Raw genomic sequence first — 17,522 nt, 5'->3', positions numbered from 1 at the left:
ACCAGGCTACGAAAGGAGAGAAGTTACTCAGGATGTCCTACATTAAAATCAGTTTATTTTTGCAGTATCTTTTTAGTATAAAATACATTTTGGACCATCACAACTCTGCCTTGCACAAGAAGGGACTTACTAGAAAGTGATTCTACAAAGTGTCCTTGAAATGTATGTTCATGCGGAACAGAAAATGCAGAAGTACAGAGAAGAAAGCACAGGGCTCAGTGTGCTTCACCAAGGGCCTCAGAGGTGCCAAATCCCCCAACCAGAGAACATCACAGCAGCCCTTGACGTTTCAAGTCTTCATAGGTCTTTTTATTCACCACATTCCCACTGGAATCCTCATATTCCTCCTAGAAGGGAAACGAGAACATTGGTAGTATCTGGGCACGGCATGCAATAAGAATGAGAGAGTAACAGTAACTGAGGTTTAGCTCCACCAACAGCAGCCTGTCAGCCCCTCAGACTAAAACCCCCTCCGCACATCTCCCCATAGGGTCTTTCAGTGGACTCCCAGAGAAGGATAAATATTGGTTTGCAACGAGGACTGGGGTGGAGCATGCTAAGTTGTTACACTGCCTGCTGCTGTATATTGTCCACTCTATCACAGCTTAGCTAAACTCAGCAGGACAATGGCAAATTCTGTAATAAATTGGATTTCACACTGCATTGTATGCGCATTCTATAAAAAGTTTGCTCTGTCATGGTAGGTCCCCTGGGCTACAATGGAAGGTTCTTAGGTACAATTTTCACAGAGTGACTCCAAGGAATCTCTCACCATTTAGATTAAAGATACCTCACTTCCCCCTCCCTCCGCCCTTTTCCAAACAGGAAGGGTTTAGACACTGCAGAGACACGGTCTGAAGATGCCTAGACAGAGAGAAGGGCAGGTGTCATACTAACGAGCAATACATTCCCAGCGAGGCATGTGCAGCTCTACACAGTTCCACCAACAGGAGCTCTGTTACAAGCAGGGTGGTCTCCAAACATACTCCCCAGCATTCAACAGTTTCTTCAGGGAACTGGTACCTCTTTTGCTGGGGCTAGAGGTTATGCAGGGTAACAAGACAGATTCAGCCAAACAGTAAGGGCAACACCTGAACGCTGATCCTCAGCTCACCTCTGTGTCAGGCTGCCATCTCTCCGAAGCTTTCTGCTGCTTCAGCTTTGCCCACACTGCGAATACAAAGTCACACTGGATCAGAATGCCATTTCCCTCGAACTATCAGCACTTAGTCTAACGCCGAATGTACACTGCTTGCTCTTAAAACACACTCCCCTCAGCCTCACGGGCTGACACGGATTGCACAGATTACTCAACAAGAGAGGCTGGCCAAGACAGCTCAGGTAGATACCCGAGCAGAGGAGAGCCTCAGACAGGGTTGATGGTTAATGTAAGACACTAGGCTTGTCTGACAGTTTGTACTGTGTGCAGCATTTCTCATTGGGCGTAAAACAAGCTGCATCTGAATGTCGGCTCACCAGAGGCACTGCACACACCCTTCCCAACCCCGCAGCGCTCAGAGACACTGCAATCATGCCCCTTAGAAGCAAGAGACAAGTTTGCCTCAAGCCAGCTGTTACAGAAGCTCTTAAGGGAAGGGAGGCCAGCAAGCTGAAGTAGCAAGTGTAAGGGGGAGAGTTCTGATTGGATGAGCTGACAAGCCAGCTTAGAGAGGAAGGGAAATAAAGGGAACCCCTAGTTCAGTTGCACTGAACCAGAGCCAGAATGTTTCATGGGCACCTGTTCCAGGGGTTCTCTCAAATTTTTTGGTGGCCCCAGAGTGCAGCCACCAACTCTTGCTGGTGGCTGCTCTACATTCTTTTCCTAAAATACTTAATGAACTTTAGGAAAAACAAATCAATATGCACAGCTACATGTCCAAATCCCTGTAAAGGTTGGTTGGTTTTGCAGATTCAATAACAAAAATAATGCACAGTTGTCTCTATTCTTACTGGACCTAAACAGAATAGAAACATGATTAAGGTGCTTTGCACATTCTTGTCTTTTTTTTGTTGTGTTTCTTTTATTTAAAAAAAAAAAAAAAAGGGCAGCCAAAAAGCAGAAGATTTACTAGCTCATAAGCCTGCTGCTGTGAAAAGTGATATTTTTGTCTGTTAATAATCACAGCAGACTTACTAGCTATCTGGGAGGCTGTGAAAAGTGATATTAACAAACTTACAAATTACAAATATCAATTTTCACAGCAGACTTACACAGCTCTAGCCCTGGATGGGGAGGTGGGCAGGGAGACAGTGGGGTCCAGAGGCAATGCGGGGAGGGTGGTGAGCTGAGGGCTGGCACCCGCCGCCACACGGCCAGGGCTGGAGCCTGAAGTCCCATGACTAGAGCCTGCCGCCCGCCAGCCCAGAGCTGAAGCCCGAAGCCTAGTGTCACTGCCCCAGGGAAGGTGGGAACTCACTGGCCACCTGCTCTTCTGGCATTTGTGGCTTCACAGGGAGGCAGGGCCCAACCCCCGCTGGTGGCCCTGGGGGAGGTTCCAATGCTTCTCTCCACGCCCCGAGTCACTGCTCTGGAGGCTGTGGCCGCATTTGAGAAATACTGATTTAGGCTATTTTTACACAGCAGCAGGTAGGTGTAATTCTCAAGTGACTGCACTAAAACAGTAGGGCGGCTGCAGTGGCCGGCATGCTAACTTGAGCTGAGCTAGCACCTGTATGTCTATCTGAGCTGTGAATTGCACCGCCCAGCTGCTGTATAGACATAGCCTTAACAACAAAATTAAACTCCTTTTTCTGGGCTTTACTGCTGTGCTCAGGCAGAAATTCTATCTGACTCTCCCTTCCTACTCCAGAATTGCCAGCGGAAGAGGGGACGCAGTTAGCTCACTCTTGCTTCCACAGCTAAGAAGTCAATCTCTATCTCTGTTGTGGCCAGGCAACTTCGTGCCGGCTGCTGCCCTCAGCAGGTACGTGCCCAGAGCAGAAGCTTTGCATTCTGGCGTTGACTGAAGTATCCAAAGCCAATATCATTAAGTTATGGCCAGTTAAAATGCTAAAGCTTCATGCTTGTAACAGGATTTACCTATAGGATTGCCCTGGCTGAATTTCATCAGGTCTTTCCCTTCTCCCTCCTCACCACGGAGACACACAGGAAGAACTTCATGCATTTCAATCAAGTGTAACCAGCCTCTTGATTATCTGAAGGAGAATCGTGCCCCCTAATTGCAATTGGATGATTGAGGTTCCACCATATAAAGAGTTACTCCCCCCAGTGAGAACATTGCTGGCTGAATGTCTCTTCATTGGCAATCACAGCAGGCAGCACGTCCCCACATGTGCCCAACAGACCCGCACAGATGAAAATAGACTCCACCTGCTCTCAGCTCTGAACAAAGATGTGCCAACATCACTTACAAGAGACTGCGTCTTCAATCTGCGTGACATTAGCAAAATGGGCTGTGTTGGGAATGCCCAGGCATCTCATCCCGTGAGCATGACGCCACTCCTGGAGGCAGAGCAGAAAGATCAGTATACAGGAGAGAGTTACATATAGCCCACAAAGTCACAGCCACACCATTAAAGTAAATCAAACCTGCCTGAAGATAACAAATTAATGCCCAAGGGGACTAGAATGGAAAGAAAACAAGAGGAAAAACTATTTCTATCCATATTTTCCAGTTTGTTTCCTTTGACCATATACAAGATTGTTAGTTTTCCTTTTATGTGGACCTTTCACACAACAATACAAGAAAAAAGTTTCACAAAAAAGGAAAATTTGATTGTAAATCCATAAAGATCAGTCATGGCAGTACTTGAAGCTACTTTTAAACTAATTTTTTTAAACCGAATACACATTAGACACTATTAACTTAATCAGCTTATGAGAATTTCATAGTATCAAATCTTAGAACTAAGCTACAACCCTATAGTATAACAACAACCAACAACAACGGTTTAAAAGCAGTTTGTGATTCCACGAGGCGAGGCGCTCCCCAAGAGTGCAATAACAATACAGTAGTCACATGCTTTGGCAAGATGGATTTTCAGCCAAAATACTGTAGGATTCTGACAAAAGTTCATTGAGAAGCAGGAGTGGGGACTCCCCTACTGTATAAAGTGCAGCAGATGCAGTGCTATAAACTCCTGAGCATCTTTAAACAAAGTTCACTTTCATTTAAATGGGAAATCCACAATCAAGGGTTCTCGTCACATACTGCAGAAGTGCAGGGTTAAAATCACGCCTTTTTAGGCCCATTATAATTAAACCATTATTAGCCCCAAGGAGAGAAGCAGCATCCAGAAATAGGCATCTCACTGGTTTTCAGTGTAGGTTTCTCCTAGGGCTCACAATCTCAGTACTAACAAAACTAGAATCCACTTACATTTATATCCCTTGAAAGACCAGTTTGCTCCTAGGTATATTTTAAAAGCTATTAAAATCTGTTACTTAGATCTGAGTTTTACAGAACTTGTTTCCTCTATCAGCTTTGCTAGAGAGCTCTACAGTAAGGTGTCTGTCAACATACTGCCAGTATCTAAGGCGGTAGCTACCAGGTACTCAGCAACAGTTCAGGCACTGCTAGACATTGGAATCGGGGTACCTGAGGAGGGAGACCCTACAACCCTCAAGGGCAAATGGCACCTGAATGCCCCTTCAAATGGATTATAACTCAAACGGTACAGCCCTGCAGTCTCAGCACCACGCGTGGGCCCATGTCCTGGGACAGGATTCGAACATGCCCTTCCGGCCCAGAAGTGACAGCTCCAATCACCAAGACTCCGTCCATTAGTTACATATAACTAGGATTACCTTAAAGATGACTGATGGGCTAATGCCAAAGCGTTACTTACCGCGAAGTGCCGCTGGAAAGCTTTTGGCCCTCGGTAGGTGTAGTTACCGCAAATCTCACAGTTGTAGTTGATGTTCAAACCATGCAGTTTATATAACCAATAGGGGATAGGCTGAAAAACAAGCCAGGCAAAGCTTAGGTCAGATGGCAAGACAGGTGGTTTGGATACAGTCAAAGATCTCTGCTCTGGAGCACCTGGGGAGCCAGCCTCACCTTGCCATCCCAGCCAAGAGGCAGATTTTTAGGGTTGTAAATTATTTCATTCTCTTCATCTTCGCTTTCGCTCTCACTGATCTGCTCCTCTTCTTCCTCCTCTCTCTCTTCCCCTGTGCGGGCTTGCTTACGCTGCACGTTCTCATGGGTGAGATGTCTCTGTTCCTATGATGCAGGCAAGCACACAGGCATGAAGCGCAGCAGCCAAACATGGCAGCATATGTGGCAGCAAACGAACAAACCAAAAAACGTGTGGGGGAAATCACCCTTCTTATGTTAAATCCCCTCCACTGGCTTCCTTAGTGTCTGCAGTCTGCAGTCAAAGAAGAGAACTCCACCCTGTTTTGCTCAGCCCAACAGTCTGAAAGGTCACTGGGTGTAATGCAGTTCTCACCAAGAGAAGATAGTGGAAAGCTTCAATTACAATCACTTCCAAGGCAATAGCAGCAATCAGCCTTCTAAGAGTGACCACTGAAAACTGTGACAAGAACATGAAGCTGAATAAAGGCAGCACTCACAGGGGCTTGCTGTCTCTGGTGGTTAGATGTAAAATCTAAGTTCTACACCAAGGAGAAAACGCTGCCCCAAGGGCACCATGACTGTTCTGTCTGGGTTGCCATTCACAAGAGAGGCAGACCCAATCCTCAGCATCGGTTGTTGTAGGAGATGGATTCTTAACTAGAAGCTGACAGGTTAACAAACAACAGGAATAAGCAGTTCCAACCCCCTGCCTTAAATATCTCCAGATTTGTACAGCACCATACATAAAATAACCCTTCTATACATGGTGTTTAAGAAAGGATAAGATGGAAGACATGAATGAGCTTGCAACACCTTTTGAAGGCACGGCATCTACAAAGCTCAAAAAAGGTAAAAAGTAAAAACCTTACCCCAAGAATTTCTACATACTCGTAGACCTGAGCTTCCAGGAACGCAAGGTCTTTGTTCCTCTCTGTGTCCCTGGAAATACAAAGGGTAACTTTGTGAAATCCTTTTCTAGCACTGCAAATGCTGTCCATGCACCCGGTTCCTAAAGATATATTTGGATTTGTAGCTACTAAGAAAGTGGGAAAACAAATATCAACCACTCCCTGTAGATTCTGCTGCACATGTACTGATCAATCAGGCCAGACACTCTGACCAGCTAACTCAGTCATTTGGTCCCAATATGCAGAGCATCCTAATGCTCCAGGAACATCTCACCTCTGCCATTGGGGCAATAATGAAGGCAATAACCAGCCAAGCAGGAAACTTTTAGTCCAAGCGAAGGGCCAACCTGTGTATGAAACTTTTGGGGACTCACCTTTTGCTTCCTTTTGTCTTTGGATTCTTGGCAAACAAGGAAGAATCGAGGGCTTCCAAGGATTTGCCTTTTGTGCTGAACAGTCTCTGAGCACGCTCTTCCAGAGTGCTGGGAAAAAGCAGGGAACAAAGTGAATCTAGGGTGTAGGTTTATTTTTTAAGTAGATTGGTTTGTGCTCACATAATTATGTTTTTAATTACATTATACATTAAATCATTCAGAGGTCATGAGATTGTAAGAATAAGCATCACGTTTCAGTGATCCTTGAGGAACATGGCTTAGGCACTGCTTTTGCATCAGGGTTTCCCCAGGCTCTTGAGGTCCTACTATTCTGTATTATGTACTAGTCCATTATGAACCTCAGACTTCAAAGCAAAGTATATGATAAGAATTCCTTGCCATACTTTCAGTGTTGTCTTGTATAAGAATTATTCCACAGATCTTTGGAAAACAAACAGATGTCCAATGCAGAAATGTGAGACAAACGGCACAATAACTGAAAAGAATCTAGAAAAAAGCCACAGCTTCTTACCCGCCGCATTTCAGACCCAAAGCCAGTAAAGCAGATTTTAATCTGTCCAGTCCCAGGGAGGCCAATTCCTGTACAATTAAAATAAACCAGTGTACACAAGCATTGCTTTCAGGTGTTAACAACAATATGATACAAGTATGTCCATTTTAATTCATTTAAAAAAATCCAGCATTGCTCATGAAAGCACTAAGGTGGCTCTCTTCTACCCAGATCAATGACGTCTACGGCAGGAGCCTGACCACAGCTACGATGGCGAAAAATCCTTCCAGGTTACTGGTATCTCCAGTGACAGAAAGCAGAGGCCACCTGCACAGTGAACTTGCCATTTACAGTGGTCGTGGCCGGAGCCTCACATTCCCACAAAGAGAATTTTGAAAAGGAACAAGGTGGACGGATCCCACCAAGATTTTTCAGTGTAAAGTGCTTAGTGCACAGAGAACATACCTCCCAAGAGGAAAAGGCCGAGAGATCCAGATGGGCTCCGGCATGGGTAAGTGCACTGCTGGTCTCTTTCTGCCAAGAAAAGCCACATAAGTTGCTAGATAAATCTTCAGAACATTACATAACATTTGAGCAGCAATACCAAAATATCCTCCCTCCTTCAAGAAGGATGATATTGTTAATAATGGGGAGATCTCAGCACTAAACTGATCAAATACATGGGAAACCTCCTGGAAAGACAGAAAACACATTAGCAGTAAGCAGTGTCTCTGTTTTGGGACACAACTGAACTACACTACACTGTGAGACTGTTAATCTTGATGATCATTTTACACACCACGACACTGTATGCAAGCCGAGAGAAATATATCAGCATTTCACGTGTGCATAATGATTGCTCACCGGCCAACCAGGGAACGTTCCATTGTCCCACTTCTTCTCAAACTCATTCTGAATCTTCCCAAAAAGTTCATTCTGATCCAGCAGCGGCTTCACCCGATCTGTGTAATCCTGCAGGTACTCAAGAAGCATTTCAAGATACCTGGCAGAGGAGGAGCCAGCTCAGTTAATTCAATATCAGAGTTTGCGTAAAATGAACACATTAGAAATTTTTGCATCATACCATACTGAACCGCATCATGGGGACACCCCTTGCCCCACAATTATACAGGGAATAGTCCCACTATTTCCTTCCTTCCCAACAAATCTCTCTTCTACTGAACAAGCTCCTGGCTGTTAAGAACAAACTCTGGGTAACAGATTATTTCACCAGAAGCCTCAATCCGAATGAAAGTTCATCATCTGTTTGACTTTTTAGGTTACAGGCTAGATTCACAGTTGACAAATACAGCAGATACAACCTGACAGTCTCACAAACACACATGTAGGTGTAATTTAATTTCACATCATCTGTTAGTCTTGTAAACAGCAATTCAGTAAGAGAGGATTTGTCTGAAATTGAAAAGGCTCAGCATTTACACAGAGAAGCTTGCCTGCAAAGTGTATGGACTTAGAAAGAAAAAATAAAAATAAATAGCATGAAACAGATGGGGGAAAACAAGGAGAGAGAAGAACATTCACTGGATGTTTACACAAAAATAATTAGCAATGAGTGTGGATTGTTGATATTTGGCCTTCTCTACACTACAAACATTACCATATTTCTCACATATTTAAGCATACTTGTGGCCCAAACTGTTTTATTCCTGCCTTGGCAGATCTCCCCGTACAGTCATTCCAAAGAGCCATTGATATCTATCAAGGTTAAACCAGGGTTCTCTAACACGGGTTATTCCAGACACACAAGCCAGCGTACTACAGTCTATCATGGTCTGGGTCCCAGCCATGGCCCTGTCCATAAGTAGGGAATTTTAGCAGTTCCCAACCGTGCCACCACCACTTTAATGGCACCAGCAGAGGCCCTAATGTGGGACAAGATTTTGGTGGCTTCCAATATTTTTACCACCATGTCAGTGAACCCTAGTTACACAGCCACACTTAACCAAGGATTCTTTGAGCATGGATAAAACATATTTTCATCATTAACTTGACAAACAGATGGGACAGCTCACACCTCTCAGAGCTACTGTTTCAGGCTCTGTTTGCAAACCCTGCATTAGTTATGTTTGGACAATTCTCTTCACAACCATAAAAGCTAAAAGACATAGGATGTGACTTTCAAAAGTGCTCAGCCTTGGCCTAAATCTGCTCCAGTTGAAGTCAACGATAAAACTCTCTTTGCCTTCAAAGGAGCAGCGAGGCCAAAACTTAAGCATTTTTGAAAATTCCAAAACACTGACAGCTTAGATCCTGCTCACATTTCTGAGAGGGTGTGGATTCTGCAGAAAGTCCTTACTTTATGAAACACTAAAACTACATCTATGGAGTACCCATTCACATTCCCCACAGTGAATTTTCATCCTGACTGAATTAATGCTTTTCACAAAGCAATCACTCTGTATCTGACCTCTTGGTTCTCCTCCTCAAAGGAAACCTGCATAATGCCTTCAAAAGATGAGTTTGGGAGCTTAAATTCATAACTTTGCTAGACACTTAAAATCATGGACTGAATAGAGACACTGGATTTATGACTTATAGATTGTTGTAATAACCCAAAGGAGTACTTGTGGCACCTTAGAGACTAACCAATTTATTTGAGCATAAGCTTTCGTATGCATCCGATGAAGTGAGCTGTAGCTCACGAAAGCTTATGCTCAAATAAATTGGTTAGTCTCTAAGGTGCCACAAGTACTCCTTTTCTTTTTGCAGATACAGACTAACACGGCTGCTACTCTGAAACCCGTAATAACCCACTAAACCCTCTCCAGCTTTCCATCTCCCTCACCAAAGGACTGGAGAGGTATTAACAGGCCACTTCACTGTGAGCAATCCTTGAAACATGTTAACTACTTATGCTAAACAATCTGTTCCATCTTGTATTTATTTAGCTGTGATGCTAGGGTACCTTTCCCACGCCTGAAGAAGAGCTCCGTGTGGTTCAAAAGCTTGTCTCTCACCAACAGAAGCTGGTCCAATAGAAGGTATTACCTCACCCACACAGTCTCTCTAATATATTGGGACCAACATGGCTATAATAACACTGAATACAACAAAGGAAGATATTGAATTGAACATGAAGAAAAAGGAAGCAAAACTTAACAGCATAATCTACTCCCTGAGCAAATGCAAGGGACATCATCGTCCCCAGAGGTCTCTCCATCACTTACAACTCCATATCTGCTGAACAGCTCTGCAGAAGGGCTTTGTAAAAACTGAGGAATCACATACTGCACCTCATATACTCCAGAAGGGACCCCCTCAAACAAGAATTAATCCCATGCTCCCACATACTGGAAGAAAAAAACAAAACAGGAAACTTACCTGAAAATCATGCAAGAAACCCAAAACTACTATCAAAAACACTGGGTGGCAGCCATCCACCACAAAAACAGAAAGTGGAACCAACTACAACTCCACAACCCACAGAACTCCACCAGAAAAGCAGATCACATTATGGAACTAGGCACCCAAATACCTGAAGAGAACCCGCTTCAACACTAACATAAAACTCCCTCCAACCACATGCCCCTAGGTGTCACCAACCACCCCATACTGGAACCCATACGGTGTATCAACAGTTATTACCCAGACTCGGGGGGGCCACATCCCGAAAGAAATATTTCCTAAGCCCGCATTTTGGTCTTCAAACAACCCCACAACCTCATCATCAGAAGCAAGATCACCACAGACCAGGAGGACACATCAACTCAAAGTGGCACCAGACCCTGCCAGAACAACAGATGCAAAACATGCAGACATCTCTTCACTGCTGCAATGAGCAACACCCCCCACAACACAACTTTCAAGATCTATGGATTCTACACATGCCTATCACATACGGTGTACCTTATCCAGTGCACTAAATGCCCCAACAACAATTACGTGGGTGAAACCAGACACTCACACAGAAAAATGATAAAAGACCAAAACCACCATGTCCTCTGTGGGTGAACACTCGTAATCTGACCTCTCAGGATAGGTCTACACAGGGATAAAAGTCGCTGGCCCAAGCCAGCTGACCCAGGCCAGTTACTGGTTTTCTATACCCATGCAGACATACCCTCAGTCCTCTCCTCAAAGGAAATCTGCACAACACCTTCAAAAGACAAGCCTGGACACTTAAATTCATAACTTTGCTAGACACTAAAAATCATGGACTGAATAGACACACTGGATTTATGGTTTATAACAAACTCCCCTCCACCCCAGGATTGGAGAGGCCATTAAAGGGCCTTGAATGCGCATCACAGAATTTAATTCCTCCTGGACAGCCTGTCACGGATGAAGGGCCCACCTTTTATATTCAGCATTTTTTCTCTCTTTGGGAATATCGAAGAGTTGGTCAAACGTGGATAAGTACGTGATGTAATCCAGTTTCTGAAAATAAAGAGGCTCGGTGTCAGATTTTACACACAAAACAACCTGATTAGCAATACATCTCCAGTCACCCACTGGACCACAAGAAATGGCATCTTTCCACACCTCCATTCTGAGTTGCAGCATGCCACTTTAGAGACCCTGGGCTATTTGGTAACTGAGGCGAAAAAAGGGCACAGCCTCTTTCAAGACCACATCAGTGGAGAGGCCTGTGAGAGCAGCTGTAGATACAATTGCATGAATGGGAGAGCCCAGGAAAGGGTCACTTAGAATTTAAAAATCCTTAACCTGCAGCCTCCAAAAAATAGGCACCCGTACAACACACGGGTGGAAATGAACTATTTAAAATGTCACCAGAAATGCTTGTCTCTGAACACTCAATAATAGATATTTGAGTATGTCTCCTAAGCAATTCTAGCCTCTTACCTCTGATGATTTTAAGTTAATGTACTTGAGATAACAATCATGAAGATCCAAGTACCGGCCATACCCTTCTTCATCTGTGAACTCCACTAGATCTACAGAAGACATATTATGCAAAGAGCTTTATTAGAAATACTGAAGATCAGAATTACTGCAGATTATTCTCATTTCAAGTATCCGTCTTGTGTTAGAACCATCTCACATAAGCATAGCTTGTAACTGCAGCTGAATACAAGCTATATTACGTGAAATGTTTCTTAATGTTTTTGCAGGTTCTAAACATAATCAACTAACTGCTCCTTTACAGTAATACGCTAGATCCACTCTCAAGCGAGAGGCGCTTTTACTGCAGAACATTCCAGAGTGGATAAAATACACACACAGACACAGGGGCAGCAGGTTTGTATAATTTTTGGTGGTGCCCAGAACAGGTCCAAGTTGCACCCCCACACCCCCCCCCAAGGGTCTGGGAGGAAGTTTGGGTGTGGAAGGGGGAGGTGTGGGGCTCTGGGAAGGTGTTTGGGTGCAGGGGGTAGGCTCTGGGAGGGAGTTGGGGTGTGGAGTCTGGACTTGGGCAGGAGGAGTGGGTGTCGGGGATGTGCTCTGGGAGGGAGTTTGGGTGAGGGGTCTGGGCTGGAGCAGGGGTGCAGGAGGGGGCTCAGAGCTGGGGTTTGGGGTGCAAGGGGTGAGAGCTCCGGCTTGGGGGCACAGGCTCTGGGGTGGGGCAGGGCCGGGGATGAGGAGCTTGGGGTGCAGACTGGCTGCCCCGGGGCTAGGGCCAGAGAGGAGGACTCCCCCCAACCCTCTCCCCCAGTGCCGCTGCCCCTCACCGTAGCCTCACTGGGGCTCCCAGCGTGGGACAGAAGCAGTGACTGTGGGCGGAGGGAGGTGCAGGGTGTCACTTCACTCACCCAAGCTGCTCAGGTCCAGGAAGCTTCCTCCCCTGCTGCAGCCTGCTGCCCCACACCGCAGCCTCAGAGGGGAGGCTGCCCCTTGCCCCGTTGCTGCAAGCTGGGAGGGGCAGGATCACAGGGTCAGACACTCAAGCCCCAGCAGCTGCTCAAGTGAGTGAGGTAGGTGCTGGGGGAGGGGAGGGCTGCCAATCACGTGTGCACCTCCTCTGGTGCAGCAGCAGCAGCCAGCTGCCTTAGCATGCTCTTGTGCTGTAGCCTAGCCTTAGGCTGCCATCCAGGCAAAGGAGAGCAGCGCGGAGCAGCAGGGGAGCTGCCTGCTTTTAATCAGGCAGGGATGCTCCGGGAGGTGCATGGGGGGGGAGGCAGGCGGGGGACGCTCCAGGCAGGGCCAGGGGAGACACCCGGCTCCAAATATTGGTGGAGCCAGGCACCACAGGCCCATGTAACTTGCCACCCCTGCACAGGCACCTAATCTGAGAGTAACTTTCAGAAGGTTATTAAGGGGAGAGATTCAGAGACAAGCCAACCAGACAGCTCACTAAATAAAAACAAGCAAGCATGGCATTTTTGCTAGATCTAAGTTTAAATATGAAACCACGGACTTACTTTGTGCCTCTTCACTGGGGTTCTCTCTGGCTTTCAACAGTTCCTCAAATTCCACTGACATCGGCACACAGATCTTCGGGAAAGATCAGACGTTACAGCAAAAATACACACTCACTACTGCGAAAAAGTCCAGACCAATTAACGTGAAGTCACACTGACAAATCTGCACTTTCCATAATGAACCTATTACAGAAGTATTCCCACTGCCAAATCAAAGCTCAACATTACTGTGTGTGTTATTCAGTTCCTCTTTGACGGCATGTAACCAGTATATACACAAAGTACTCTACATGGAGAACAGTAGATTCCCTGGCCACAAAGTGTGGAAAAGCCAAGGCACTAGGATCTTTGCCGTTCAGTTCAGAGGCTGCAGGGACAGATATGCAGTCAACTCTATCAAGCAATTGCCTTGAAATTCCCCTGCATCAACTGGCACTCTGCTGTTTTGAATTCCAGAGGTTCTCTCCTTTCATTGATGCAGAAACAAATCATGTAGACAACCCCTAAAAATGCCTTCTTCACAGAGGGGAGGAGGACCCCACACCCCCAAAAAAACACTCTGGCCAGCACATGGAAGGCAATGCTGAATGCCTCCCCCAACAGCAGAGGAGAACACAGCTCCTAAAATGAAAGCACACCATTCATGGGACATGATTAGCATTTTGCACATTTTCTCATTCTTGGGCTGCTCTCTCTCTTTAATGCTCTCTCTTCTATCACAGGAACTTGAACATGGCCCCTGGTTTAAAACCACCTCTTTTCATTCGCCACATTTTAATATTTTGGAATTTGTCATAAATGAAATAGGTTGAGAAGAACCGAACTGATAACACAAAGCATCCAAGAGCACTCAATGTATAGATATACTCCTTGTCACTGTCCTGTGGGTCCACATACCCATGGCATACAGAGGCACTTACCTCATTTGGGTGCTTCCGGTGAAATTCCTTGATCTGTTTTAGTCTATTATAGAATTCTGCAAACTCATTTGGCCCTGAAATGGCACTGAGCTCCTCTTTCCGTAACCTGAGGGTCAAGGAGAAACAATTAAAGTCAGATTTTGAGGGTAATAGAGGGCAGGATTAGGACTGTTTATGGCAAACAGATATTGAAACTGATGTAATTGGAGAGTTTCATTAATGATTCTCTTCATGTCTAGTTCTGGCATTCTGATTACACAAGGGTTCCCAAAAATATGGAAAAGTCGTCACCCACCCTGCAATACCAATCTCTCAACCAAAATTACATAGAGATCTCAAACTCAGACAGAGTTATGATTTTGGGGCTCTGCTCTCCTTCCGACATTCAGGTGCATCGTCCCCAATTACTGCCCTTCAAGTCTCTCAGAGTCTCCCACTCAAATGAGGGACTCAAGCCAAAAGAGACAACAACCCCTCCCCCACACCCTGTTACAGTCGACACAGGATTAAATTCAATAGCAAATCTGGAGAGTTGCTTTGACAGTATCAAGCACTGAAATATGATTTCGCTGGTGCCTTTGCTACCATCACCACACACCCTCCTTTTCAACTGTTACATGGGCTAGGTTTACACTACAGACCTTACACTGGTGCAGGTACAATGTCTCCCGTGTAGCCACTCTATGCCGAGGGGAGAGAGCTCTCCTGTCAGCATAATTAAACCACCCCCAACGACAACGGTGTGTCTGTCAGTAAAACTTATGTCGGTCAGGGTGTGTTTTTTTCACACCCCTGACTGACAAAAGTTTTTACCAACAAAAGCGCCAGTGTAGACATAGCCATGGAAGAATTTACTGCTGACGTGTGCTGAACCAGTAATACCCTTTCTTGTCCCTTATTCTACCGAAGAAGCAACACATAGCAAGTTAAATGTGATTTTTAGGAATCTTTAACTATGTTCAGGTCTTGGTATGAACTAGGAGTGAAACTCTGCGATCAGTATATTCAGTAGTTTTTGTTGGTCCCCTCTCTTAAAGTTCATTAAACCCACAAATGGGAGTGCAGATAACTCAGCCCTAACTGCATCTTATTTAATGGACCACTTCAGTGGCAATTTCTTCTCTAACATGATGCTTTGGAAAGCCTACATTTATGGCACAATTATTCTTTCCCTCCCCTTCCCACCCCCACACACTTGGGATCAAACGGTATTTCGCAGCCAAATCTTAAGCCAGCAATGGCTTTGTAACGACATGTTGCTCTACGGTACTGATAAGGTTATGTCTGGACACTCATCAGAAATGTCTCATCAAGGATTTATTTCCACCACTAGGCTTTCCTCCCAAGTTAAAATCTGGCAAGTGCAATAAAACTCCTGGAAGAAAACTTAAGTTTACCTTTGGGGGGGGCGGGGGGGGGAGAGAATCTCTACTTTGACAAGTGCCATAGCTCTAAATGCTTCACTCTCCTTATACATGGCCTTAAGAAGTGCCATTAAGTCCCTTCCATGGCTTTGTAAAGCACTGTGGGTAAGTCTATGCTGCAATTAAAAACCTGCGACTGGCCTGTGCCAGCTGACTCAGGTTTGCAGGGCTTGGGCTAAGGGGCTGTTTAATTGCTGTGTGAACATACCCTCTGTGAAGGCATTTAGCTAGCACACCTTTCAGTTTTAAAAAAGGCCAGATCAGGTCTTTTTGCAGACACTTACCCATCCTTATCATCATACAAGTCTCTCAGATTGCCACTCACTTCCATATACCTCTAAAAAACAAAAACATGTTAGTGTTATGCATGTACTTTTGCTGCAATACAGCACAACGTGCAGAGAAGTTAGGAAAAACGAACTGCTTTCTTGGAAGCTTGATAAAGCTTGCTTACATCTGAAAGGATAATCTCACAAACTTGAGTCAAACAGACCAAGAAATGAAAGAAAGCTCACTGAAGAGTAATGAAACATTATAGGGAAATTTAGCAGCTGAAATTGTTTTCAGGGAAATGCAATAACATGTTACCCAAGTCATTTCATGCTCTTCTGTGAAGTTTGCTGTTCAAAAAATTAGCTAAAATGAAAATAATTAATACTGTGATTTAAAATATTCCTAAAGGCTTTTAATGCTAAGACTGATAAGTAAATCCATCCAACTCATTCTCCATGTGCCCAAGTTCTGGTAAAAGGTAATGTACATGCATGGTGGAGAATAGCCCCTATAACTTCAATGCCAGGTATCTCTGCAGAATAAATATAGGTACTAATATGAGTACACTTTTTAAATTTGCATACAGAAACAAAACTAGGCAAACTCAGCTCATGAGTTTAACCGTAAGCAATACTCCAGTAAATACTGTTATCCCACCTGTCAATTGGCTATTGCAGTGCACAAAAAAGCCATTTTCCTTTGACCTTGTACCCTGCAATCTTCATGTGCTACACACATCCAGAAATACAGTTTGTGATGTATTGCTTAAGTAATCCACACCACCACACCATCCTGGGATCCAGCCCATAAACTTTGCGGTACACAGCTGTAAGGTAAAGCGGAGGAATGATACTCACGTCCTGCATGGCTCGGGTGCGGTGATCAGAGTTAATCTGGTCACGTAACTACAAGACAGGGCAGGAAAAAGGATTAGCCGGACTTTAACTAATGCCCGATTTATTGCCTGAAGTTCAGCTGAGAACAGTCTCTGCTTCGCGGGCAGGGGTTCTCAAACGGGGGGTCGCGAGGTTATTACATGGGGGTCGTGAGCTGTCACCCTCCACCCCAAACCCGGCTTGCCTCCCGCATTTGTAATGGCGTTAAACGCACGGACAAGCGCGTTTAACGTATTGGGGGCCGCACGCAGAGGCTTGCCGAGCGCAAGGGCCGCCAGTAAAACAGTTGGAGACCCTGGGTCAGCGGGAACGACGCGGCCCCTTCGGCCAGCCTCACCCCGCACCGCGCTCGGACCGGGACGCGGCTTCCCGTGGAGCACGCCGCGCTACGGGGCCCGAGGGCCGGGGCCACGAGCCCGGAAGCCGCGCCGCGGGGGGGCCACGCCCGGTGCCCGGCAGGGGCGTCCCGTCGCTCCAGGCTCGGGCCCAGGAGAGTCACGGCCCCGCCCGCCCCGGCCCCCAACGGGCGCGCCGGGCCCTCGCCCGCCCGCCCGCGCCGCACCGTGGATTTCTTAATCAGCATCTCCTTGGCCATCACGTCCATGAGCCGCTCCCGCTCCTCGTGGTAGCGCCGCTGCTGCTCCAGGATCGTCTCCATCTTCCCCGCGCGCCCGCCTGCCGGAACCCTCCCTCCCGGGGCTCGGCCCGACCGGAAACCCGCTCTCTCGGTGCCCCCCTCACCGGAAACCCTCCCTCCCAGTGCTCCCCCTCACCGGCCCGACTGGAAACCCTCCCCACCGACCCGACCGGAAACCCTCCGTCTCGGTGCTCCC

General features: G+C 46.1%; 1 protein-coding gene across 2 annotated transcripts; it reads right to left on the bottom strand.

Moving 5' to 3' along the window:
* Positions 1–35: 35 nt before the first annotated feature.
* On the bottom strand, positions 36–17,421 carry SF3A3 (splicing factor 3a subunit 3). Of its 2 annotated transcripts, XM_073317419.2 has the most exons (17): positions 17,252–17,421; positions 16,651–16,698; positions 15,805–15,857; positions 14,097–14,202; positions 13,177–13,249; positions 11,660–11,751; positions 11,151–11,233; positions 7,700–7,838; positions 7,301–7,369; positions 6,857–6,924; positions 6,325–6,432; positions 5,912–5,981; positions 5,022–5,186; positions 4,810–4,920; positions 3,373–3,463; positions 1,115–1,170; positions 36–347 (listed from the first exon to the last, which is right to left on the bottom strand). In XM_073317419.2, the coding sequence occupies exons 1-17, from the start codon at positions 17,345–17,347 to the stop codon at positions 270–272; spliced, it is 1,506 nt and encodes a 501-aa protein (XP_073173520.1). In that variant the 5' UTR covers positions 17,348–17,421; the 3' UTR covers positions 36–269. The 2 variants fall into 2 exon arrangements, with proteins under 2 accessions (XP_073173520.1, XP_073173521.1); XM_073317420.2 differs by lacking the exons at positions 16,651–16,698; positions 17,252–17,421 and adding an exon at positions 16,451–16,590.
* Positions 17,422–17,522: the final 101 nt, after the last annotated feature.

Source organism: Lepidochelys kempii, chromosome 19 (genome assembly GCF_965140285.1).
Source record: "Lepidochelys kempii isolate rLepKem1 chromosome 19, rLepKem1.hap1, whole genome shotgun sequence".
In the NCBI taxonomy this organism is placed as follows: Eukaryota; Metazoa; Chordata; order Testudines; family Cheloniidae; genus Lepidochelys; species Lepidochelys kempii.
This window is presented reverse-complemented; position numbering and strand designations above follow the sequence as displayed.